This window comes from Macaca nemestrina, chromosome 8 (assembly GCF_043159975.1).
Source record: "Macaca nemestrina isolate mMacNem1 chromosome 8, mMacNem.hap1, whole genome shotgun sequence".
In the NCBI taxonomy this organism is placed as follows: Eukaryota; Metazoa; Chordata; class Mammalia; order Primates; family Cercopithecidae; genus Macaca; species Macaca nemestrina.
Genome location: NC_092132.1, coordinates 92,115,633 through 92,142,039, shown reverse-complemented (window position 1 = coordinate 92,142,039; position 26,407 = coordinate 92,115,633). Strand labels below are relative to the sequence as shown.

Sequence of the window (26,407 nt, the reverse complement as noted above, 5' to 3'; positions counted from 1 at the left end):
TGTGAGGGCAGGAGGTCACATTGATCCTGGGGTCCTCGCAGCATTATTGTGAAAACAGGTGAATTATCCTAAGCAATTCACAGGTCTGGGAATTAAAGACCACAGTTTAGATCCCCACAATTCATAGGTCTGGAAACTAAAGATCACAGTTTAGATCCCCACATATTTTGTTTCTATCCACTAATCACCCACAACATTGTCATGGATGGAAAGTTAGAGTAACCCTTATAGTTTTGAGAAACAGTTTCCATTGTTCTTGTTGAAGTGCAGCATCACTGAAGTAATTACAGAATAAATAATTTACCACAATAATTGACTGTCATGATTTTTAGCAGGTACAATTTTGATTTTATTGCAAGGCACACAATTGTATATACAATGCATAATTATCATCTTTTAAAGTACAAGATAAAATAATATACATTATAGTAAAGAACATATGAGTATACTCTTATCTCAGAGAAGAAAATTGCCTTAAGGAAGCTGGGTTATACCCTTTTTGGATGTGATTTTCAGATTTACACTGAATCATCCAAATAGCTCTTGGTTAGAAAATAAATCTCATTGACAGGACACACAACCTTTCACAGCTTTCTCTTTACAATGTTCCAATTTAAAGTCAGCTAATGTGCTCCCTGCATTGCGTGAGTCATGTTATTTTGTCCCAGGACTAGATAAAACACCTATAAATTGTCTGACAATAGTTATACACGTTTAAGAACTTTATTTCTCAGTAATATTTCACAGAATAGAACCATTTTCTTAAGATTTTATGTGACTATTGATTTTTTTTCTCCAAGCTATTTTCCCAAATGATGTATTATTTTTAGTATTAAGCCTGGAGTTTTGACTTAAACTCGAGGGATGCTCTTAGATTGGTAACCACTCTGAGACACGAAGAGTGTTTCCACTCTCCTCCCAGTTAGAGTGGGGGGTTTCCTCCTCACTGCTGCCCCTGCATGGCTGGTTCATTTCTCTGTGCCTTCTCTGACCCCTCGCTAGGACCTGTCTTCCAGACCTTCTTAGCAGGGTGGAAAGATAGGGTTCATGTAGAGAATGGATCTGAAGGTTAAACACATGCAGTTCTGGTCTCAAAGAGACACAACAGACAGTGTCCTCCCCGTTGAGGTCAGAGAATAGGAACATGAAGAGATGAGAGATATCAGAGAGCCAGAGGGGTTTGAACAAATGCACTGCCTGGAACAATGAATAAATGGCAATGTGGTCCCTGCTTCACATCAGGACATAGGACATACAGAAAGCATGTACACACTTTGACAAAGAAATACATGTGTGCAAGTGGTATTTTCCCTACCACATTGTTTACTTTATCATTCCTTTAAAGCAGTACCCTAAAATGATATTCCCTTCTTCGCTCCTTTTTCAATGTTGGGAAGTCGGTATTAACAAGAATCAAGAAGCTTGGACACCCTTCGTTGACACATACAAGCTACTATTCTTTCCTTGGGTTGCAGACTTACATATGAGGAGATGCAGGAAAATCAGGCAAACCAATAATGGCAATTAATGCTATGAGAGCATGTGAAGTGCTAACTTAAAAGAAACAGGCCAGGTGTGGCCACTCACACTTATAATCCCAGCACTTTGGGAGGCTGAGGCAGCTGAATATTCAGAGGTCAGGAGTTCGAGACCAGCCTGCACTATATGGTGAAACCCCGTCTCTACTAAAAGTACAAAAATTAGCCAGATGTGGTGGTGCACGCCTGTAATCCCAGCTACTCAGGAGGCAGAGGCAGGAGAATCACTTGAACCCAGGAGGTAGAGGTTGCAGTGAGCCAAGACCACACTACTGCACTCCAGCCTGGGCAACAGAGTGACACTCTGTTTCAAAAACAAACAAACAAACAAACAAACAAAAGAAGAAGAAGACAGAAAACATTAAAGGAAACACACTACTCTGATTTCATCTCACCATCCTATCTCTGTTATATTTTGCACTGGAAAGGAATCTGACGAGAAAGTCTCTTGGGTTTTCCTGTTCCATCAAGAAGTTTTTATATTTCCTATTTCACCAGGGCTTGTTTCTGGAACTATCCTCTATATAGATATCCTTCCTGTACCATAGCCAAGATTTTTTACTATGGGATTAGTGTAAACCAGTATTTAAGCCATTCCTGTTTACATTCAGTTATAAAAATACAAGGGCAGCTAGGAATTTCAATAAAACAAGAAATACTCAAAAGAGCACTTCATTTTCATTAGGAGAAATCTCTTTCATTCTGCCATATGTCATCTGCGTTTGGTGCCATGATAATCTGGAGTGGAGGCAAACATGGTCAGAGTAACATTCTGAAGCCATGTGTAAAACCTTCAATGTAAGGTTTTGTTTCCAAAAGGTGAGAGTACATACACCACTAAGAAAGTGCATGATGAACAGAACCTAACAGTTTTAATGATGTCTGTAGTTACATAGGGCTATATATTCACTTTTTCTATTAAATTCCAGAGGATGCTGTGCTAATAATATATAGGCTTGGAGATGAGTGTTATTTCTAAATTATCCCTTTTTTCTTCTCAGGCAAATTACAGAAAAAGCCATTACCTCTGAAATGGTAAATTTCAGGGGGAAAAAGAGGGAATTTATATGTCATCTGGAAGTTTTAGCAAAATTACCCTAAATGTGCTGCTCCTGGCATTATCCTCAGCAGGTATGCCCTTCACAGAATGCCATGCAGGATGTGTCCTGGCACCAGGAGGGACATCATGTCCTCATTCAGCACACATTTAGGAACAATTCTACTTCCTGCTGAGAGCCACAAAATAGTACCTTGAGATCTACAGAAGCAAAACACCTTCCTCTCCATGAATAGAGAGGATCTGCGAATTGCTATATATTCATAAAGAGATGTGGCAAATAAACTAGATCCTGCTAAGGCTACAACCTGGGAGCTAGTTGAAGCCTTTGTGATTCATTAACACATGAGTTATGAGCACTGTTACAGGACTAAATGGTATTCAGGGAGTCTGAAAGAGATCATGCCATGACTAATTCCCAGCAAAATTTCTCAGCATCAACTTAGCAACTCAGGGGATATCACTAGTGTGCCCTCAGGAAATCGCCTGGCTGGGAGGCAAGCCTATTCCTTATTTGTACATGTACTATTATTTACAGAAGATACTATATATATTTTCAGTGATATTCACACTACTTTGTTTCTTGACAATGGGACATGCTTTATTATAAGACTGTCTACCTGAATAGCATGCTAAGAAAAAAAAACTGTAGTTTTCGAGAAATTAAACCATGTTAAAAACAACCTTTTGAATGTTTAAATAATTTCATAAATAGCAAGATAATGTTCTGGTATAAGTGAACATCAGATTCCTCAGATGTGGGTCCAAGCCATACATAAGCTGGAATTCTCACCACACAGCCACATGAAATGTGTGTCCACATAGCATACAGTGGGCTGGGCATGAACCCTGGAAATAGTTCTCATTCCATTGGAGGTCATTGCTGTCATTGTTAAACATCTGGATTGGATACCCACTGAGCTCTGAAAGCAATGATTTTTCTTTTCCTTTTTTCTTAAACCGAGCTTTGAAACTACATTTCATAGGAAAGCCACAGCAGACGGGTGCTGAACCTTATCTAGGAAACCAGAAGGAAAAGATGGGTTCCCTCGTTCATCAGAGGAACTGAGGGTCTGCCTCACTTCTGTACCCTAGAGAAGAGGTGCATGTGTTGCATGGATCTTTCATCCTTGATGTTTCCACTGATCACGAACGTGGTCTGCATCTGATGACTTCAGACCATGAGATCTCTAAAAGTTTATTTAAAATTCTATCTTTTCATGTCAGACCGCAGTAGTGATCTGAGTTAAACCCAGATCATTGAACTCCTCTCTTCCTGAAGAACTGTACGAAGACATCTCCACGACTAGTCATACTGGTTTATTGATCCCATCGACGTCCCTCAGGTAAGCAGGATCCTGAACTGTATTTCGTACTCTGCTAGTGCTCTGCCGCTCCATCCTCATCTTCAGTGGAAAGCAGAAGTCCCGGAAACACCGCTTAAAGTTTTCATCAAGAAAGGCGTAGAGAATGGGATTCAGGCTACTGTTGGTATAGCCTAAGGCGATGCAGAAGTAATAGCTGGAGAGAGCAGCCGTGCTGTGGGAGGTGCTCCCCAGAGCCTCCACCAGGATGAATATGTGAATGGGGGTCCAGCAGACGATGAAGACCGCCACCACCACCAGGACCAATCTGGTGATCCTACGCAGGTTGCGATCTTTCTCTCGGGAGCCAGAAAGGAGCCGGACGCTCTTGAGACGCAGGATCATCAGGGTGTAGCAGACAATGATGATGAGGACAGGGATCACAAAAGCAAAGACGAAGACGCAGATCTTCATGAAGAGGTCCCACCAGGAGTAGTCATCATCTGGGAACTGCAAGGAACACTCGATGACATCCACGTCTGGAGGAGGGCAATAAAAACCACAACACAGAAACCTGTTATTGTTATTACCGTGGCTGCAAAGTGTTTTAAATGTGAATTTTAATACCTTTTATTGCAATGGTCCCATTATGGTAAGATGACATTACCTGAAGTAGATCACCAAATTACTAATGAATTCTGTATTTTATTAGCCATCTTAATCTTTGTGCATGGAACAATGATGACAGTCACTGTTTACTGGTAACATACACAATACTGTAGAATTAAGATTAGCTGACAATCTTGCTCATCTAGCTGCAGAAGTTGGTTTGACACTGACAGCTTGCAGAAGAGGTAAAGAGTTAATATATAGCATGAGTACTTATTTCTATTTCCATTCATTAACACTTCTACCAGACCTAAGGCTCTGGCAATAAAAAAAGCTAATAAAAAATGACTAAATATTTCAAATCTAGTCACTGAATTTAACAAAAGCCAACTTGTTTGAAAAACATTAACTGGTTTACAGGAAATCATTATGTGGGTCAACAAAAATTGATATGAAATTTGTTTAAATATGACTCAGGTATTGTGATTTAATGGAACCAATGACACTCGTGATTAAGGGCATTACTGAAACACAAGTAAAACCCTTGAAAGAGGTGGGGGAGAATCATCATCATCATCAAGGGAATTCTGAGTAAATCAGGCACATTTATTTTCATTTTTACCAACATTATTATGTAACTCAGATAAAACAAACATTTGTATGTGATTACTTAGAAAATTGCTTTATTTGCTCTGCTTCTCTTTGCTGGGTAGTATTCTCTTTGGAGTAGCCTTAATGTTAAGAAGACCAGGGACTCAGGATGGACACCTTCTAAACTATTTTAATGGGGGTCCCATGGGCTCGCCTTTCACCAAACACCAGCCAGCTCACATTTCCAACTCCTGCCCCGAGCAGTCAGCGAGCACAGAGCAGAGCTCTCTTTGCCCTGGTCCTTCCTCACAGACAAGGTAGTCATGAGCAACACCGTGAGTATGATTACTATAATGAAAATATTTTCCTCTGACATTGGAAAAATCTTCTTCAAAAATTCCACATGAATATTTTTTAAATAGCAAAACAGCTTTATTAATGTTTTCTAAAACATTTTAATTCACTCTTAATAGATTGGGATAATAGAATATCCCATCTTACTAGAATGTTAATTACATATACTTTAAAATAAAAAGGATATAATCATTTTGGACAATTAATAAAGATAACTATCTTAGAGACCTTCATGTATCAATGAAATACCAGATCAAACCTTGGAGTAGTAAATGAACACTTCCAGAGAAATTTGTCGTTTTTAATTTTTTAAAAAGTCATTGTCCAAAGTAATAATACTATGAAGACTATTAACTTTTGCTTTAGTGTTTATGGTAAATTATTTTTAAATCACTACTATTATCATAGAATATAAGATACCCATTAAATAACTTTTGATGAGTGACACATGAAAAAAAAATCTGAGTTCAATATAAATATTCTATTCTGGGTTTTGACTTGTTTGTTGAATCTGGTAGAAGAGTTTCCTTGGAGGTAGGGACCATGGTTTGGTTTGGTTTTTTCTGCTTAGCTTTTGTTTTCAGCATTAGCTCTTTCTTGTGGCTGACCTCAGCTTATATGTTACTTCAGAGATGTTTAGATGGAGATCTGTCTCTTAAATGGTCCTCTCCCCGGTAACTTACACTTTGTCTACATGTTATACTCACCCAATTTCCTAGACAGAAGCTTGTCTGATCTGTAATTGTGTGTTACCTTCCTAAAGTTTTTCTCTCCATCTAGAACGTGAACTGCCTTGGTGGAGAAACCCAGCCTGCCTTAATCAATATTGAATCCCTGACACCTAGGGTAGTACTTGGAACATGTGATGCATAAAGAGAATAAATTGTTAAATAAATGAACAAACAAATACATACCACATGAATAACAAACCCTCGAAAGTGTGTCCTAATTACAGTAGTTATTATGGAAAAGTCACTGGCTAAGCTAAGCGAAGCAGAAGCCACACAGGGCTGCTGTTTAATTTGGATAGACCTTTAACTCCGAGGCTCAGCTTCCTCCCAAACAAACTGTCTTGCATGTAGTGGGAGATATTAAGTATTAGATGACTGGGTGAAATAATCAACAACAGCTACCTTACAAGACTTTGGGAAACAAACGTTCCATTACAGAGTTGGAAATATCCTCCAGAAATGTCAATGAAGCTGAATTTGTAGCGTAAAGAGAGTGCTGACGCAACAAGAATTCCAGTGCACTTCACGTTATGCTAAGGGGATCAAGCCAGGTACAGAAAGACAAATATCACATGTCATCAAGCATCATATTTGGGAGGTTAAAAAAACACCCTGAACTTACAGAGATGGAGAGTAGAACCTCTAGTGGTGACCACAGGTTGGGAAGAGTCGCGGGGAGGGGGATATACAGGGTTGGTTAATGCATACGAAATACACTTCGAAGAAAAACGATCATGTTCGGTGGCACAAGAGGGTGACTACAGTTAACAGTAATTTATTATATATTTCAAAATAACTAAAAGCGTGAAATTATAATGTTCCTAATGCAAACAAATGATAAATACTTGAGGTGATGAATATCCCAATTACCCTAATTTGATCATTACACATTGTATGCTTGTATCAAAATAGCGCTGGTACCCCCTAAATATGTACAACTATTATGAATCCATAAAAACTAAGCATTTTTTGAAAAAGAAATTCCTGTCCAAGCATGCCATTTTTATTACATGTTCTGTTTCAGGAAGAAGGGGGCATTTTCAGGTTGAAGTATCCATACAACTGCCTCAGTTCAACAAGCAGACTTTCGTTTCCTTCTATATTAATATCAGTGGGCTGTGGCTTCTGATGGATCCTGTTCCAGCATCTTATGCTTGTTATAATTATAGAGTTAGTTCTAATAGCTAAACTAAAGCTTTTCTTGTGGGTATTCATTTTGTTAAGAATATACTGTTTCTGCTTACAGCGATTATAATAAGTCTTAGCTACTATAATAAAAGCAAGAGCGGACTATAAATCCTCACTTAGTACACACACATATACTACAGTATGGAAAATATTAGAGTCAACATTTTACGTTCACAAAGTGAAAGCTTTGCCTCAAAAGAGTTTCTTGCACTTTATTTGCTGTAGGCATGAAGAAACAAAATCCTATGTGTGATTAATCATATTTTAAAATGCAGATACAATAAAGAAAGTTGGGCATTTCTTAAAATTTGCCTAGTAGTATAGCTTGACACCTGCTGTGGCTATGCTAGAAATTCATTTTGTAGTTTCAGAGGGAAAAGATCAGCTTCATTAAAAAACAATGAATACAGTCATTATACATTTGTCCAAACCCACAGGACGCATAACCTGGAGAGTGAGCCCTCCTGTAAACTCCAGGCTCTGGGTGAGAACGCGTCAGTGTGGGTTCAGCAGCTATAATAAATGTACCACTCTGTGGGGGAGGATGTGCCTGTGTGGGATAAATGGAGGTAAATTGAAGCTCTTTATGCTTTCTGATCAGTTTTGCTATGAACCTAAAACTGTCAACTGAAACCTAAATAAAGTCTAAACACAAACCAACCATGTATCATGCAAGACAAGCTATGATTTTAGCGTCTTGCCCTTTCACTATGACCTGGAAAGTCCTCACTATATACACTCAGTTATCTGCTATCACAGGTATTATGAATCCCCTAATAAACTGGAGCATTTACATACCTGCTGGAGCATTAAACAGCATGAGTAAGGCCCAGAGTGACTATTCTGCTCGCCTCCCCATCATGAATTTCTATGAGCAACAAAGATGCTTTCCATACCTTTATATTTTGCTAGTAAAGCAAAACTCCTAGAACAGTACCTCTTACCTTGGTTGCAGGTCAGAGTCACCTGGGGAGAGCTCAAAAATCTTGACACCCAGGCTGTACCCCAGGTTAATTAAATCAGACCCTTCAGGGCTGAGATGCAGGCAGCAGTGTTTTCTAAAGTACCCAGGTGATTCCAATGTGCAGCCAAGAGTAAGAACTACTGTCCTAGAAATACAGGAAAAACATCAACGTGGGGGCGGGCACGGTGGCTCACGCCTGTAATCCCAGCACTTTGGGAGGCCGAGGCAGGCAGATCACCATGTCAAGAGATTGAGACCATCCTGGCCAACACGGTGAAACCCTGTCTCTACTAAAAAAAAAAAAATTAGCTAGGCATGGTGGCGTGTGCCTGTAGTCCCAGCTACTCGGGAGGCTGAGGCAGGAGAATTGGTTGAACTCGGGAGGCAGAGGTTGCAGTGAGCCAAGATCGCGCCACTGTACTCTATCTAGCCTGGTGACAGAGTGAGGCTCCGTCTCAAAAAAAAAAAAAATATTGGCTGGTTTGCATGGGGTAAACCTGATATGTCCAAAATCAAGTGGTTCTGCTCATCTGTAACTACCATCCATCTGTTAACTTGATTTTGAATGGCCTACAGTCAAAGCTGTTAAAAATAGTGATTTGGAGGTTATCCTTTAGGAATAAAAGAGGAAAGAACAAACATATGTCGCCAATAATTTATATCCCTTGTTAAAGAGAAAAAAAAGGAGTGAGAAGGTACATCCTAGAATTGCCAGGTTGTACTTTAAAATTCCACATGCCTGTGGTTTCTTACCTCATCCTCACCCCTCCACTTTCTACTAGGCATTGCCAGAAGAGGAGACAGGTCAGGCATCTCTCTTCTGGCAATGTCATGATTGCATTCTGTGTTTAGAGGTGGAAAAGGACACAAAATTGTTCTATTTCTCATCTTCCATGGATTTAGGCACTACATTTCCATCGTCTTTTGGCATCGATTTCTACTAGATATATGGCCTACTCACTCTCAAATTAAAAGTCTCTGTAATTTGAAGCTACATTTTTATGAATGGAATGAAAATGACTGCTCTTACCTTCCCTGACTTTGGTGCCTCCAAGGACTATTGCAGAGATGCCAACAGATGACGACAGCAGCCAGATGCAGATATTGATGATCTTTGCCTTCAAGGGCGTGCGGAAGTCCAAAGCCTTCACGGGGTGGCACACGGCAATGTAGCGGTCCACACTCATCATGGTCAAGGTGAAGATGCTGGTGAACATGTTGTAGTAATCAATGGAAATTACTATCTTGCACAGCACATCCCCAAAAGGCCAGGAATTCATCAAGTAGACCGTACTCTGGAAGGGCATGGTTGTAGTAACTAAAGCATCTGCCAAAGCCAGGTTAAATATGTAAATGTTGGTTGCTGTCTTCATCTTTGTGTATCTAAAAGAAAAGAAACAATAGCATTTCCCTCCATTTTCAAGTCAAACCCATAAGGTGAATGTGTTTGTGATAGCCTTTGGATTACTGATTTTGCTTCTTCATTCAATTATTCTTATATTCATTGAGGGTCTAACATGTAAAAGGACTGTTCTAGACATTGATAGGAAAAATGGACAAAGATCTCTGACTTTATTGTTTATTCTACTGCTTTAAAACATTTAAATAAAGAAGATTACAGAAGATAGCAGAGATAGATGAATAGACATATAGATCTAGCATTGCATATAATACAGGTCTTTATTTTGTGGCTGACAATTCATCTTAATCCTGCCCAGAGTCGCTTGGCTTTGAGCATTTTTCAAACACTATATTCATTTTCTTTGACTTGTTTAAAACATATTTTTCCTCAGAGTTATTTTGAGAAATCAATCATTATAATTATGATGTCATTTGAAACTACAAAATGGTTTTCATTTTGATATATGTTCAGTTGCAATCAGTGAAACACAATTAGGGTTTGCTGATTTTTGTTCTCCAGTGCACCATTAATTTGTCATTTTAAATATGTTATATAAATAAAGCAGGTTGAATCCTGCTCTTACACGTGTCATAGCACTAAGCATAGTATGGTACAGTAGGAGAGAAATAATTCTTTCTTTACTCCTTGAGATATTTTCTAAGCACGTAATATGTCTCATCTTCCAATTGAGGGAAGAGTAATTTTCAAGGTAGGTAAGAAAGATTGCTCTTATGCCTGAGTTATTCTTTACATCATAACATGATGTTTAGGACAACTTCATTTTCAACTAAGACTGAATTCAGAGGGTTGTTTTGCTTAGAGAATGCTTCGGCAAATATCCACAGAGTATTAAATAAAAGTTCCAAACCATACCATCAGGTTTTCAAAAGCCAAGAGCTGAAATATGTTGGGAAAATCCATATGTCGATTACTTTCTACAGCCTCAGATTTGAAGACCTTGTCACAATGCAAGTGTGCCCCATTTGATACATGAATTTCCACCTGAGAAACAACTCTGAGCATTTCATGATAGAACAGAACAGCCCTGGCTCCTCTTGGAGGCAGTGTGGTCTCATGTGAACTCAGACAGTCCTGAGTCTGAACTCAGAGAATGACATATCTGAGTTTCAGTTCCTGCTAAATAAGAATCATAAAACCTAACTCACAGTACATAAGACAAGGGCAGTAGATGGCCTGACGCACAGAATCACACTCCAGCCTCAGTATCTGCTGCCTTTCCTCCCCACCTCCCATCTCTGCTCATTAGGAAGTGGCTGTGTTTGGGGTCAGCCGGGAAGGCATTGTGAAGACGGGTACTAGAGTTGGTATTTGTTGGTTTCCATTTGGATGTTCTGCTTACTAAAGAGTGATTTAATCTGGAAAGCAAGCAGTTTATTTAAAAATGTGTTTTGCCTTTATACTTTCTATTCAGACATTATTAAATGACCTATAAGTTTTAGAAAGTGACTAAACATGGATGGCCAGGGTCTCATAGCACAGGCTTTACAAAAACAGAGATAGCCAAGCAAGGACAGTTACTGAGAAGGAGTCACATGTTTCTAATGAGAAAGACTGAAATGCTATCTATTCAGATATTTTCTTAAAAATATGGTTTTATGTTTGAAAAAAAAAATGCATCTTACAAACCTACCTTCTACTCTTTCAACTCCTCCCACCCCAAAACCCCCGATACTAGCAAGGATTCCAGCAGGAATCTGACTCCTGCTCTTGTATTTTGTAACCCTGATACTCCCTCTCTTTCTTTATGAAGTCAGAGTGGCATTCTTTATGCTATAAACTTAGGCAGACCTGGGTCCTAGTCCTTAATTTTCAAACTAACGAGTATACTTTAGAGGGTCCTTAACCACCCTGAGCCTCAGTTTCCCCAATTGTAAAGTGGAAACTATAATATTTATGTCACAGAGTTCCAGGGGTAATGAATGAATGCACCTGAACCAGACAGCATGTCTAATCTATGTCCTGTTCCCCAACTCCCACCTCCCTCCTTACGTGGGTGGAAGCCACCAGTTACCACAGGAAACAGAAAAGAATATAGTTTCTAGGTAACATCCATGGTCATATTTACCCAATTCAGCTTAAATATAAAAGGTGAGAATAAAAATGAGCCCCAGGACCGGACACAAAGAACATGAATGGAATGATACATAAATTACCATAAAATGTAATGTGCATCTTTAAGTAGGCACACAATGTAGAGTAATAGCTTGATTTTAGTTTTTCAAAATATTTATAGCCAATAGATGTATGAAACTGCGTAAGACTTGAACATGTAAAGAATTCAAACCCCATCTTCAGATCTCAGAGAGATGAGCATAGGCAATAATCACACTGACCACATTTCTGAAGTGCCCGCGTCAGGCCCCCTGCCAGGCGTTCCCCAAGCTTTGTCTCATTTCGTCCTCACAGTCACTTCACGTGGTAGGTATTGGTATTCTATAGATGAAGTGACTAAGAATCACAGGATTTTCTTTAAAATTCTCAAAGTGATATAACTATAAAAGGCACAGCAGAAATTTAAACCTAGGGGTTTGATCCCAATTCGTGTATTCTTACATCTCCCCAGCACTTTGTAATTTGCAAAGTCCAGTATTTTGACTTCCATGTATCTTGCTTGATTCTCAAAGCTACTGCCCTTCTAGTTTCCCTGAGAGACTTATGTGTTTTGCCTCATATAGCTGAAGAAAGTCAGGCTCAGGTAAGTTAAGTGATTTGTTTGGTGTCAGCAGAGGCAGGATCTGCAAGTGGGAGGATCTGCAGTGGGAGGATCTGCAAGGGATGGCAAGGCAGGGCCCCTCTTCCAGGTTTCTGGAAGACACATGCTTATAAACCTATAACACTAGAAGGGGAGAACTCATAGAGTATAATTAAAAGTAATGAATAAACTATGACTTCAATGAATATTTATAGATAGTCTTCTGTGTACTACACTGGACTACTCTATGAACGTGAATATAAAGCAAGGCTGTGACGCTCAGAGGCAGTCTGGTTGAGCCCCGGGGTATTGTTTGTATCTAACCGCAACAGAATTAGCCAGTCTTTTCATTCATTGTATGTCCACCACTGAAAAAACAAGCAAGCTTTCTCATTATGCTATGATATGAAATTATTTTCCATTTCACCCACACTGCTTTACAAAAATTCACAAGCATTTCAAGCAAAATGGCACCATCTGGGTGGGAAGTTCTGGCTTGTGTGGAGGAGCTGGAAGTGGGGTGGCAGCTCAGGGCTGCACCTCTGAGCATACACACCGCAGGAGCATATGGTATGAAAAGAGCAAAGTCCGTGGGCTGTCCTCGCTAAACTGACAACGTAACAGACCTGAAAACAACAGTACGGTGCATGGAAAGGTATGTGAGGGGCAGGCCGGGAAAGAGGGCTTACCTAGGGAACTTGAGTTGTGAGCACCGGGAAGGCTATGGTGGCCAGGCAACAGGGCGGAGGGTGTTCCAGAGACTTAGAAATGCTCCCCAATGAGACCTTAACTCAAGACCATCCTAGTGTACTTCTCTTTACAGAGAAATGAGGGGTGACTTCAAAATTGTCAGCCACTGGTGCTTGTGTGATGGTGAGGGGAACAAAGTTATCTGCTGAGATGTCAGGAACCAATGTCACCAGGCAGGGTTTCTGGGAAGACGTGACACTCACCATGCTAGAAAGGTGGCACTTGAGAAGGCGGAGCTGACCCTGCAACACGACACCCTCAGGACTTTCTGTCCTTTCCATGCACGGCTGTACTCAGACAATATGCAGGAGGTAGAAGAGGTAATTATTGGATTATTAGCATGCTTTGCTGTTGAGGTGCATTGCCCAGGTTTGTTTTCTGTTTTTTAAATTTCAGTGATGCTTCTTTAATCAGGAAATCCTTTTTACCTTCATGACAATAGTATAATATGCCTTTAATCTTGATGACTGATTACCATATACCTTTCAAACCAACACACTTTCAGTTGCACTGATTTCAGTTATTCTGGGTCTTCCCTTGCACTTGTCCCCCATGGTAACGCATGCACCCTCTCTTCCCTCTCCAGTTATGTGCATGGCCCCTCCCCTTTTTTTACCCTTTCATTTCTTTTAACACGTTTTTAAACCTCTACCCCATAAGTAGCAATATACTAGACTTTGAGGACGACTGAAAAACTCAGTATACAGGCCCTGGCTCTGAGGATCTTTTAAACTGAGACCAGATTCTAATGTGAACTATAGGAATACATGGAAGGGAAAGATTGCTGTGTAGTGAGGAAATCAGGACATATTTTGAAGAGAAAACTTAGCAGGATCTTGAGTTTTGAAAAAGATTTGGACAGAGAGAGAAGTTTTCTGGCTAGTGTCTCATTCAGAGTCAATGAGGAAATGGATTTCCTGGTTCAGGGATCCTGCTGAGGAGTCACAGGTGGCTGCCTGGGATGGAACAGTAGTGTCAGGCCACAGAGGGCCCTGAAAACCAGAAGGAAAAAAATCACTTTAACATTTATTGATGACATTATGTGACAGACACTGTTTGGGGAATTTCATATTGTCTGATGAAGTTGTCATAATGATTAAATGAGACATGCATAAAATTACTTAGCACCAGACTGGTACTTGATAATTGCTTAGTGAACACCAGCCTTCATTGTCACATGACTGCTCCTGCTGTTGTTACTGTTGTCATTCATTACCTACCACAGCCCTAATATGCCATATCACAATCCCGTAAGATACCACTGCCCCCACTTTCTTCTGAAGAAAAAACGATTGAGAAAACATCTTAAAAATACTCTCTTGTTTTTCAGTTCTTGGAATCTATATGTAATAAGTAAAGGAACTCAGGCTTGTCTTATTCCAAGGTTTCTTTAAAAATCAGGTATTTTATCAGAGACATAAATACTGCCACTTCCTGCAGTTCAAGATTAAAAAGCATTCTGATGAGGACGGTCACGTATGCACCATGAGGGTAGAAAACATTTAGCATGAGAAACAGGGCAAGGCCCAGGCAGAAATACTGTAATAATACATTAAATACTACTCCTCAATGGACAAAACAATGTCATGTACATTCTGGAATTTTTCCATAGGCCCATTTTTGGGGGTGGGAAAACTGAGTTAAAAGGGAGTAGGTGACTTGCCTGAAACCACAAACTAGTGAGACAGTGGGAATTCAAACTTCAGCTCCAATATAATAAAAAAGAAACAGGAAACAAAACAAAACAAAAGCCCTGGTGATTTTCTAAATAGATTCCTTTAATATAGCAAAAACCTAAAGGTCCATAGAATGCACCTGAACAAATGCTGTTTGGTGAAAACACGAGTGTGATCAAATGCCACTGACTCACAGGAAGCTGGAAGCTCTCTTACAACACTAGAGTTGCCCTTGGAATCCAAAGATGCCCAGGACACCAAACTCATTGGGAGGAAAGCTCTGCAGCAGCAGGGAAAATGTAGTCCTTTTTCACAAATGATGGAAGATGGAGCATGATGAGAGATGAGTTTGGGAGCTCTTTTCTCTGTATTGCCAATGAGCATATTCCTGGGCGTGTCTTCCAGATGCATGGCATTCTAGATTTTATGTGCAAAATGATCAGAAACAGTGGGGGAAATGGAGAGTGCTGTTCAAAGGATACAAAGCTTCAGTATAAGATGAAAAAACTCAGGGGATCCAATGTACAACAGGGACCGGCATCAACAATACTGTATTGCTTATCTTGAAATTTGCTGACTGAGTAGATCTTAAGTGTACTCACCCCCTCACAACACACACCATACACACACAATATGGTAACTGTGTGTGGTAATGGCTGTGTAATCTGTGGTAGTCACAAATTAATGTGTATCAAATTACCATGTTGTACATGTTTAATATATGTAATTTTTATTTGTCAATTATGCCTCACCAAATCTTGGGGGGGAAAATAATGAACCCTGATGTAAAGTATGGCCTCTGGGTGATGATGTGTAAACGCAGGCTCATCAGTCCCACAAATGCCCCACTCTGGGGGAATGTGAGAATGGAGACTGTGCATGTGTGGGAGCATGGGGTATATGGGAACTGTAACTTCCCTTCCATTTTTCTGTGAAGCTAAAACTGCTTTTTTGAAAGTCTGTTTAAAAAATAAAAATAAAATGAAGATTGAGGACCGTGCTGATGTCACTTCTCAGTGGAACTTACTTAAAAACATAGAGTGTTTCATTAAATTTTTCAGTTAGTTTCCATTCACCTCAATGAAATTAACTGCTATACGCTCTTCTGGGTTATTTACTATTGAAATTGTAGGGTTTTTTTTTTTCTAAAGGGGCAGTAGTTTATTAATTTTAGAAAAGAAAGGAGGGAGGCAGAGGCAGGAGGATGGCTTGATCGCTCCACTGCACCCCAGCCTGGGTGACAGAGACAGACTCCATGTTTGTTTGTCTGCTTAAAAAGAAAGGTAAAAGAAAAGAAAAGGAAAGGAAAAGAGAAAGCAAGGAAAAAGGAAAATGGAAAGGAAAGATAAGGAAATTAAATTCACTGCTTCTCAAAGGATCTGACTTTGATATCCCTCAGTCTGTAGTATTCTGAAGGAGTCATGCTCACATAGGAGCCAGGCCCTTGCAGCTCTCCAGAATCACTCTCCTGCACGCAAAGTGCAAAGCCATCAAGAGAACAGCAGGCAGCCATGTGCGATCAGGATCCGGATGCACAGCCCCGTGCAGGGGCAGGCTGTCCATGCAGGATGGCAGCAAGCAAGGAAGGAAGGGTAACGGGGAGCGATGATTCCACGGGAACAGCCAGTGCCCCCGGGAGCTACTAAGCTCCTCCTCTCAGTTGTCCCGGCTGGGGAATCATGCGCCTCTGGACCCCCAGAAGGAATGTTCTAGTGCATTCAGGGGTACATGCAGGATGAGCACTTCTCACGCCCAACAGCACCTGTAAGAAAACGGCACCTCGCTAATGACTGGCGTGCACTTTCCTAGGGCACAACTACCTGGATGCCTAGCAATATATGGATACTTAAAATTAATTTTCCTATTTTTATACAGAAAGCTGACCTAAGTCAGAGCAAGCCACAGAGTGTGGGCACATGGAGAGGGGGATGATGGCCCTCCTGTGCTGCGCTCTTCCCATGAAGCCAGTCCTCCACTGGACAGGAAGCAACCCAGTCAGGCAGAGGGCGCTGAGAAGATTCAGGGCTAAGCAAATTGGGCTGTGATACTGGATTGATCATTTAACAATTGCCTGCCCTTGGGCAGTTCATTAAACCTCTGTAGCTGATCTCCTCAACTGTAAACGAGCTCTAACAATCTTCATTTCATAGGTGTGTTGTGAATTTGTGTGAGCTCAACAGGAGCTCTGAAAATCAGTCCCGTCATAGCTGATCTCTGACTGCATGTAACACCAGCCATTCTTAATCCAAGGCTTCCCTGCCCAGCTTCAAACCAGTTCCTTTGGGATCTCTGAATTCATCACATGGTTTTGTCGTCCTCCATTGAAATTCCAACCTGCTTGGCCAATGGAGAAGGCAAGCGTTAAACAAGTCATTTACAGTATTATCCCCCTCCTAAAATCTATTCTTTATATATAAGCCTTCCTTACCAAATACATAAACCTGCATCCCCTCCAAAGAAAGGGGAAAAAAGGGACGACTGCTGATCTTTCTGTTGAGGAATAAATAAACGTTATTCTGAAACCATTTCTTGTTAATATGATTCTAAGCATGTATTACTTGTACCACTGAAACCACGTAAGCTAAACCTTCAAAAGGCAACTGTCCTGCAGCCACACAATTTGAGGTTTTTAGCTGAACACAGAGACTCCTGGGGCCACGACAATTAAGTGCATCCAAGTTAATCGGGAATGAAGGGAGGTGCCAACTGCACAGCCACATGAAAATATTGCTGCTGATGAGATGCGGCTGAATGAGTCATGGAGAGGAGCTACTCTGTACCAGTGAGAAGCAAATTCTTTCTGAAACTAACTCCGAGACAGGCATCAGAAAACATGTAAAGTCAACAAATCAAGAAATGATTTTGAAGGCTACAGTTTTGCCTGGAGTCTATTAAAGTTTAGGAGCTCTATACCTGATCACCCAACTGGTTTCTCGCATTCTTGCGCTCTCTCTCTCTCTCTCTCTCTCTCTGCAGTTGTATAGTCTCTGATCCCTGAAAACAGTGCCACAAGGCTTTGGCCTCCATCTGCGATCACACATCCCACAGGGGAGAAAATAATTTGGTTAATCCATGTAAGCAGTTGCAATTCTCTCTTTCAAAAGGTTGTCAAATGTATACAAATTACTTTGAGAAATGAAAGATAGTCTCTTGAAAATAATTTCTGCTACATTTGTATTAAAGAAACTGTTTAAAGACAGGATCAAGAAATTAAAGACAGTTTCAAGAAAAATTAGAGCATACTACATTAACCAAAGCCTAAAATAAGACTGGTGTCCTGTAGGGAACAGCCATTGGTGAATTATACAGGTACGATATTGTACCTCTGCTTTTTTTGAATGCCTCTGTACATGTGATTTGGTGATATTATCTAAGGTAGGCTATGTTGACACTTGTGAGAATGTGGAACATGTATGTACACACAACTACAGTTGTGTTTACAACAGGTAATTTAACAGTGATTACAACAATTTAACAGTAATTCAACAGTGATTACAACACGTACTTCAAGGAGGGAGAAGAAGAAACTTGGGAGAGAAGAGGCAGGCATTGTGCCAGACACTCTGTCACCCCATTCCGTCCCACACTTCTCTAGTTCCAAGACAGCCACATAGTTTTGGTGAGACTGAAAAAAGAACCATGAGGCCCAGACTGGCTCAGGGGTGACTTGAATGAGTCAGTAAATGGCACATGACCTAGGATGATCCCAGCAGAGGAAGCCTGGAACTTCTGTTCAGTGGATTGGGGAAGAAACACTGTATCCCACTATTTATAAGCAAGAAGATGAGTATTTTTATAAGGACCAAGCTCTATGCCTAGCAAGTTTGGGTGAGTTGGCTCCCTTTGGTGCAGAAATTTGAGGTCAGGAAATGTAACCATTTCCATAGTACCTTTGCAGTTTTGTTTTCTTCTAGGCCCCTTACAAATTTCCCCCTTTGGGGAGGCTTCAATACTGCTGAGGCTGAACTGTAGGGAAGCAAAGGTCTCCCAGAGGATGGTTCATGAGAGATGGAACCCTATAGGTCTGTATTCTGACAGCAACAAATTAATTACAACTAATGAGAAAAGGAATAAGCTAAACTTAAGACCAAGGATCAAAGAATTGTCTGATTCCTCCTATTTTTCTTAACAAATTTTTCTTGTTTATCCTTACAATTAATTTACAAAAATAAACAAAACGAGAACATATACATAATTGTTGTGAAAACTGAAGCTTGACAGAGTGCCCTCTTAAGGAGAACAGAAAGAGGATGGGCAGTGTTCTGAGCTGAACCATGCCCTCCCAAAATTCCTATGTTGAAGTCCTAAGCCCCAGTACTTCAGAATGTGACTGTACAGTCCTTCCTTGGTATCCTTGGGGGATTGGTTCCAGGACTCCCCGTCGGATCCAAAATCCATGGATGCTCCAGTCCCTGACATAAAATGAGGTGGTGTTTGCATGTAACTTATGCAGATCCTCAAGATTACTTATAATACCTACTACAATGCAAAGGTTATGTAAATAGTTGTTATACTCTACTGTTTATGGAATAATGACAAGAAAGAAAGTCTGTACATCTTCAGTACAGGTGCAATTTTAAAAAACAACATTTTTCAGCCATGATTGGTGGAATCCATGAATGCAGAATTCACAGATATAGAATGAGGGCTGACTGCATTTGGCGACAGGAGCTTTAAAGAGATAATTAAGGTAAATGAGACCATATGGGTGGGTCCCAGTCTGATATGACTGGTGTCCTCATAAGAAGAGATTAGGACACAGATGTGTAGGGCAAAGGCTATGTGAAGTTACAGGGAGAAGGCCGGATCTACGGGCCGAGGAGAGAGGCCTCGGGCCTCAGGGAAAGCCCTGCAGACACCTTGATCTCAGGCTTCTGGCCTCCAGAACTGTGAGACAGTCAACAACAGGGGTTGCTTAACCCACCCAGTCTGTGGTGCTTTGTTATGGCAGCCTCAGCAAACTAATGGAGGCTCTAGAAACCTGAGGTGCCAGGGAGATCATCACACTGAGCCATTTAGAAGGAAGGAGGCCAGCTGAGTCTGCAGAAAGGAATGGATAACTGGGAGAGAGAGAGAGAGTTAGATTTAGGATTTGTCAGAATGTACCTGACAGTTATGGCCACAAGAATGGATGAAACCATTGAAAGAGAGTATGATTGTCAGTTTGATGAGTCACCTTGGCCGGGCTATAGTCCCCAGGTTTTCAAATACTCATCTCAGTGCTGCTGCAAAGGTGTTTTGTAGGTGTGATTAGAGTCCATAATCATTGACTTTAAGCAAGGGAGATCATCCTAGATAATCTGAAAATGCGGCCTGATCCAATCAGTGAAAACCTTAAAAGCGGAGCCGAAGCTCCCTGAGGAAGAAGAAGCTCCCTGAGGAAGAGAAGACAAGCAGCAGCTTGTCTCTCCTGACTTCCTATCTTAGCCAGTCCCACAGTCAGCTATGCCACTTTTTTGTGAGAAATTTCTTAACATGGACATCCCCTACTGGTCCTGCTTCTTCGGCTGATCCATGACTAATACAGAGAATGTGCAAAGTGAGGACAGAAGAGGGCTGAGAAGGCTCTGGAGAATATGAGCATTTAGGAAACATCAGAGGAAGGGCATTCTGTGCAGGGGGGCAAGGAGAATGCCAGAGGATGCGGGGGAAGCTAAGAAGAGGGTGCTATTCAAGAAAGTGAGGACCTAAGGTCGCCCAAGCATGCCAGACCCTCCACACAAGCCAAGTGAAAGTGACCTAAAACGAGCATCTGAAACACACACCAGGGCTTTGGTGAAGGAGCACGGGGGGGAGCTCAAATGCTCAGGGCAGAGGACCGGGTGGAAGAAAAGGAAACAAAGAGGAGGGATTACTCCTCCAAGAAGCTTGCCTACCCATGACAGGCAGGAGGATGAAAGGACATTAGCTAAGGAAATGAGGAAAATGGAGGGTTGGTGGACAGTGGGTTGTTGATTACTTGTAAGATGACAGACGCTTGGGTATGTTCATGTGCTGAAGAGCAGGTGAAGAGGGAGAGATTGCAGACACAGTAGAAAGGAGATAGCTTATATGGTAAAGACCCCAGAAGGCAACAAGCTTCAAAACCCAGGAGCAGGAATTAGCCTTGGATAGAAGGAAGGAGAAAATTCCTGTGAGACAAAACAGAATACAGGGAGGGTGGCTGCCAGTGTGCGTATGTAGAGAAGCAGTGTTCCTGAGGGCTGCACTCCAGTGTCTTGGTGAACTACTGGGTAAAACCACTCATATGATAAAGAGAGTAAAGAATATGACAATGAAGAGAATATGATCAGGTGGAGGGTTTCAGAATAAGTGTAGATTTGAATTCATTTTTAAAAATGGGAAATGAAAGAAGGAATTGGCTCTTTCTGGAAAATAGAGGAGGGGCACAGAAAAATGTCTAGGGAGAATTAGGGTCAGATATACTTGAAGGTGGTGACTTTGTCTTGACAAAGATAAAATTGATTTTATCCAACAGCATCCAACTAGCTGGGTATAGGAATAAGGAAGGTAGGTTACTGGCTTGATCAAGGGTTAAGGCTTTAGTGGAAGACACTGGCAGAAGTACAAGAAGGCAGGACACTTGAGTGTGTTGTCAAGACAGAGCTTTAAGTGATAGCTCATGGAGTCTAGGATGGGGAAGAGAAAAAGAGATAGTCTGGGAGAAAATGTAGAACCTCCTGGAAAGAAAGAATCCAAACGTTTGCAGTAGTGGTATGGTGGGAAATGAGGAGCAGAATGGGTAAGAGTGCAGGATCTATGGTCAGGCCGCTGGGATCATTTTGGCCCCGTGAGTTACCCAGGTGTGACCTTAGTTTATTTCAATTTTTTGTGCTTTAGTTTCCTCATCTATTAAGTGGGTATGGTAATGATATACCTATAGCTGCGAAGATTAAATGATTCACGTGAAGAAGGTAGCTTTACCTGCTTGACACATAGTAAGTGTTCATTAAGTGTCAGTCACCTTCTTTAAGGGAGGAGAGAGTCGAACATGTATGAAGTTGTGGTAAGAGTGGGAGAATGGATGTTTACGATGTCAGAGGTAGGGCTGCCTCTGGCAGGGCAGAGGGGTGTGGGTGTCATGGTGTTCATTAATTAATAAAAAATGAAGACTGCACGGGGGAATCCTGCACAGGAGGAAATCGTGAGACCACAAGATTAGAATCCTGATGGTCAGCCGAGTGTAGTGGCTCACACCTGTAATCCCAGCACTTTGGGAGGCCAAGGCCGGCAGATAACTTGAGGTCAGGAGTTTGAGACCAGCCTGCACAACATGGTGAAACCCCGTCTCTACCAAAAAATAACTGGGCATGGTGGTGCATGCTTGTAATCCTTGCTACTCGGGAGGCTGAGGTGAGAGAATCGCTTGAACCTGGGGGGCAGAGGTTGCAGTGAGCTGAGATCATGCCACTGCACTCCAGCCTGGGCAACAGAGCCAGACTGTGTCTCAAAAAAAAAAAAAAAAAAAAAAAAAGAATCCTGAGGGTCACACCCATATTCACACCCAACAACCACAAACTCCAAAGCCTGGTGAGTGAGGAGGCTGGAGCACTTGCATTTTAAGGTCTCCACAGTGAAAGTTAATGTGCCCTAATTATCAAGGGATTATGTTAGTTGGTACACACTAAATGATGAGAACTCTTGAAACTTTAAATCAGAAGATACGAGGCAGCACTCCAGGGACCCGAGGTGGGAAAAACTATTTGTAAGGCAGGCCTAAAAGTAGCCAAATCTTTTTCCACAGCTCTGCCTCCCCAGGTCTGAGCTGAACAGTCTAGATTGCGCCTGCCCACACTCTGACCATCTAAGTTCCATTTCTACAATTATTTTCTATGAGATTGAACTATGCTAGGAGCCTTTCCCATGTAAAATATTTTAAGATAGTATCCTCCATCTTTCAAGCACAGCTACTCAGTCTCTTCAGTTACAAGGGCTGCGGGGCCTCCACACCCTGGTTTGCACTCAAGCCTGATGATCACAATGCAAGCCACTTTATGCCACCCTCTCTCCAAGTTCAGTCTCTTCATTTCCTAAGATAAACAAACCCAAGTACCTCAATTCTTCTTCAAAGGTTTTATTTTTCAATCCTTGAACCATCTATCATTATGAAATAATGCTAAACACTCCTTTTCCCTCTTAGCGATAGACTTAAGTGAACTAGGTTCACTAGACATTAACCTTTTACTTGTGAAGAACTTGAGATGTATGTGCCCTAGCCATCAGTGAACTAGCTAGATTTCAGTAGGTTGGCACTCCAGGATGGCAGTAGAACTCTTCGCTTTTCATTTATCATCAAATGTAACCTTTAAGTATTGAGAATGGAGTGGGAGAATGGAGAACGATGTATGTGAACTATCCAACTCCTTTTATATTTTTAGCTGAACTTATCCCCTTATAACACACTTTAGTGTTGGATATCTTTGGGAAATCTATCCATTAAAAGTCCTAGCTAATCTACAGGATTTTTTTTCCTTCTTCCATGTCAAATGTTCCCCACGGAGTTATATTTGCACATAACATCTAAATGTTATTTTAGGATTCTTCAGTCTTTTTAATTCTAGTCTGCAAAAGGTTGTAGAGCAACTACAAAGCTCTTTTCAAACTGGAGACTTCAGGGGCTCATTCAAATAACAATAATATGTATCTGTTTTACTTGAACACCCAAATATGATATGGGTAGAAACAGAGCTAATTTGTTTTCTTAGAGCTTTCTTTTGTGTAACAATGTTTCTATTACCCCACCACCAAAAAAATGGCTTCTGTACCAAAGATCTCCTAAAAATTTTGATTAAAATTTAGAATACAGTTGTCTTTTCTTTTGTCTAATTGTCTCTTTAGTAGAGGCCAGCCCTCAGATTACTAATGACTTGGACAAACAATTTACTTTTAAAATATTCCCTCCTTTACTCATCATGGATAGAATTCCTGCGAAATGCAATAGGCAATTATGAAAACCAAGGGCACCAAGCTATAAACACTAGTTGTTGGTGAAATGAGCTTTATAATAAGTGTTTGGAGACTTAAATGATGGTTTTTAATGTCAGAGCATACATAGGAAGAAAAGACCTGACATTCTCAAGCAAACAAAACAAAACAAAACAAAACAAAAAACAAAAGATAAAGCAGTATTTTTATTATGATAATATTCCAAGGGAAAGATTTATGCTATCATTCATGATATGGTTGCTAAAGTTCATAATAAACAAAAGGCCTGTTTCAAAACTAAAATCAAGCTTTAAAAAAAATCAGTTATTCATCCTTTCAGAGTCCCTAGCCAGGGTGACTTGCACCCCGCCCTTATTTCACAGAGACTTCTCAAAGGAACACAAGTGTCCTACTCCTTCTCACAGGTGTGTTGACAAAACTCTAGTGCTTCCAGAAAAGGAAACACATCTCTCTCAAGAAGACTGCAGAACAAAGTTAGGTTTTTCTTTTCTTGTTTTTCTTTCTTAAAGTCAGAATCACTTTGCTTACCAGAAAATTAGCATATTCGTGGACATTGCGATACTTATTATTGGAAGTTGACCTAAAGAATTTTCCACACACACAAAAAAAATAATAAAATAAAACCTTCAATTTCTCATGGTGGAAAAAAAAAAAAACAGCAAAGCAGTTTTTGAAAATCTCCACAGGCCATGCTTTAGAAGATAAATATTATTTACTGATATTCCTAACAAATGGGATGACATTTGGTACTAAAAAGGCTCCTATATGCATATCAACAACGCTAGATCATATATCAGCTTTTGTTTCATAAGCCAAAACACCAGTCTGAGGAGTCACAGGAAATTCGGAATTATCTTCAGTGCATTGGGTGGGCTTGAAATTGATCTTAAGAAATATTTGCAAAGGGCATAACAAAGTGCTACGAACTGGCGCAGGCAACCAGGCAAATGGATTAACTCCTTTACCAGGAGACCCTGACCCTGTTGTCAGCACTCAGGCACCTTGCCCTGCGCATAGAGTTTTCAGCAGAAACGCTGGGCCCTAGGGTGGAGTCGGGGGAGTCACTCTGAAATCTTCCAGATGCCCCTGGACGCTCGGATTCGCCTGTGTGAACCTCTCAGCACTCCACCAAAAACTCCCAGAAAATCCTTCATCTCTTCTAGGAGGCCACCCTGTAGCACTTCCAGCATCCTTCACAGAACAGAGTTCCCATCGCCTGGCTAGCTGCCCCCACCGCCGCTACAGTGGCGGGGCCCGACCCTCACTCCCTGCCCTGCCCAGCCCCCCGCGCCGCGCCGACCCCGCGCTCACCGGATGATCACGAACATCACCAGCGAGTTGCCCACCAAACCCACAACGAACACCACGGAGTAGACCGCCGTGATGATGACCGGGATGGCCGGGGAGATGTGCGCGGGCTCCAGCTGCGCGTCCTCCGAGCCGGCGCTGCCGTTGCTGTCGAGCTCGGCCCAGCCGGGAAACCAGGCGCTGCTGTTGCGGGGCAGGCAGGCGCTCGGGGCGCAGGTCGGGCCCGGCTCCCCGCGGAAGATCTGGACCGGGGAGTCCATGGTGGGGCGGCTGCAGCGGGAAGACGAGGACAGGCGGCACCTGCGGGGCTGCGGAAGCGAGAGAACCGGCTGGACGCGGAGAGGCAAACTTTGCCCCCGCCCTGGCTGGCGCCGCTGGGGACCCGGAGCCTGCGGACCCCCACCCTGGCCGCAAGTTGCCGGGGACAGGACAGGGAGGACAGACTTCTCGCTTCCTTCTCGGCCAGCAGGCGCGCCGCTGGGTGCCAGAGAGGGGAGAAGAGCTCTCACTCCTTCTCTCCCAGCTCCTGAGGTGCCTTCCTCACCATTTCTAGGCACCGGCCCCGGTGGAACTGTCCCCAGACTGCCTATCTGAGCCCACAGGGTCAAGCCCCTTTCCCACCTCCCAGAACGGAGGTCTAGCTAGAACTGCGCCTCGAAAGCCCAAAGCTTACCTCTTTCCCAGAGACAGGCGAAGGCGAGGTAATTTAGGGGACGCCCTGGTAGGTGCTGAACCGCGCGCTCAAGAGTCCCACTCAGCTCTTGGCGTCACCTGCTCTCGGATCCCGGCTCCACTCTCGGCCCCAGGGCTGCTGTTCCGCTGAGCGCAGTCCCCGCCTCTCAGTGCGCGGCTCCCACTACTGGCGGCGGCTCCGCTGGGCGGGGCGGGGCGGGACGCAGCCGGGACGCGGCTGGGCGCTGGGGACCCGCGGGCAGAGAGCTCGGCTGGTGCGCCCGCCCCAGGCCAGCTGGTCCTTGCCCGGCCCCGCCCGCCCGGAGTCAGCCCCCAACTCCCCAGCCTCTCAGCCCCGCGTCCCCTCCAGCCCCGAAGGCTCGCCCGGCCCACTAACTGCCCGAGCGGCACACAAGCTAGACCCCGGCCATGCAGCCTTCCCGGAGACCTGAGACTGAGCCATTTAGATTTAGTGAAAAGGAGGGGCGTGCCTATTTTGTGCAAGTATGCACCTGGATTTTTATATTGTGTCTAGAACTTCTTATCTGCGTAGTTCGCAGTCAGGAACTACTCTTATTAGAATGACCCATCCAAAGAAAGTAGC

General features: G+C 42.2%; 1 protein-coding gene and 1 long non-coding RNA gene across 2 annotated transcripts in view; one reads left to right on the top strand and one right to left on the bottom strand.

Annotated features, from left to right (window-relative positions):
• The window catches only part of LOC139355841 (uncharacterized), a 71,649-nt gene extending 66,802 nt beyond the window's left edge, over window positions 1-4,847 (top strand). The window contains exon 3 of the long non-coding RNA XR_011607028.1: window positions 2,540-4,847. This is a non-coding gene — a long non-coding RNA (uncharacterized lncRNA). The remainder of the gene's footprint in view (window positions 1-2,539) is intronic.
• LOC105463392 (opioid receptor kappa 1) lies at window positions 313-25,992 on the bottom strand. Its single transcript, XM_011710454.2, has 4 exons — window positions 25,805-25,992; window positions 25,135-25,439; window positions 9,367-9,719; window positions 313-4,438 (listed from the first exon to the last, which is right to left on the bottom strand). The coding sequence occupies exons 2-4, from the start codon at window positions 25,389-25,391 to the stop codon at window positions 3,906-3,908; spliced, it is 1,143 nt and encodes a 380-aa protein (XP_011708756.2). The 5' UTR covers window positions 25,392-25,439; window positions 25,805-25,992; the 3' UTR covers window positions 313-3,905.
• Window positions 25,993-26,407: the final 415 nt, after the last annotated feature.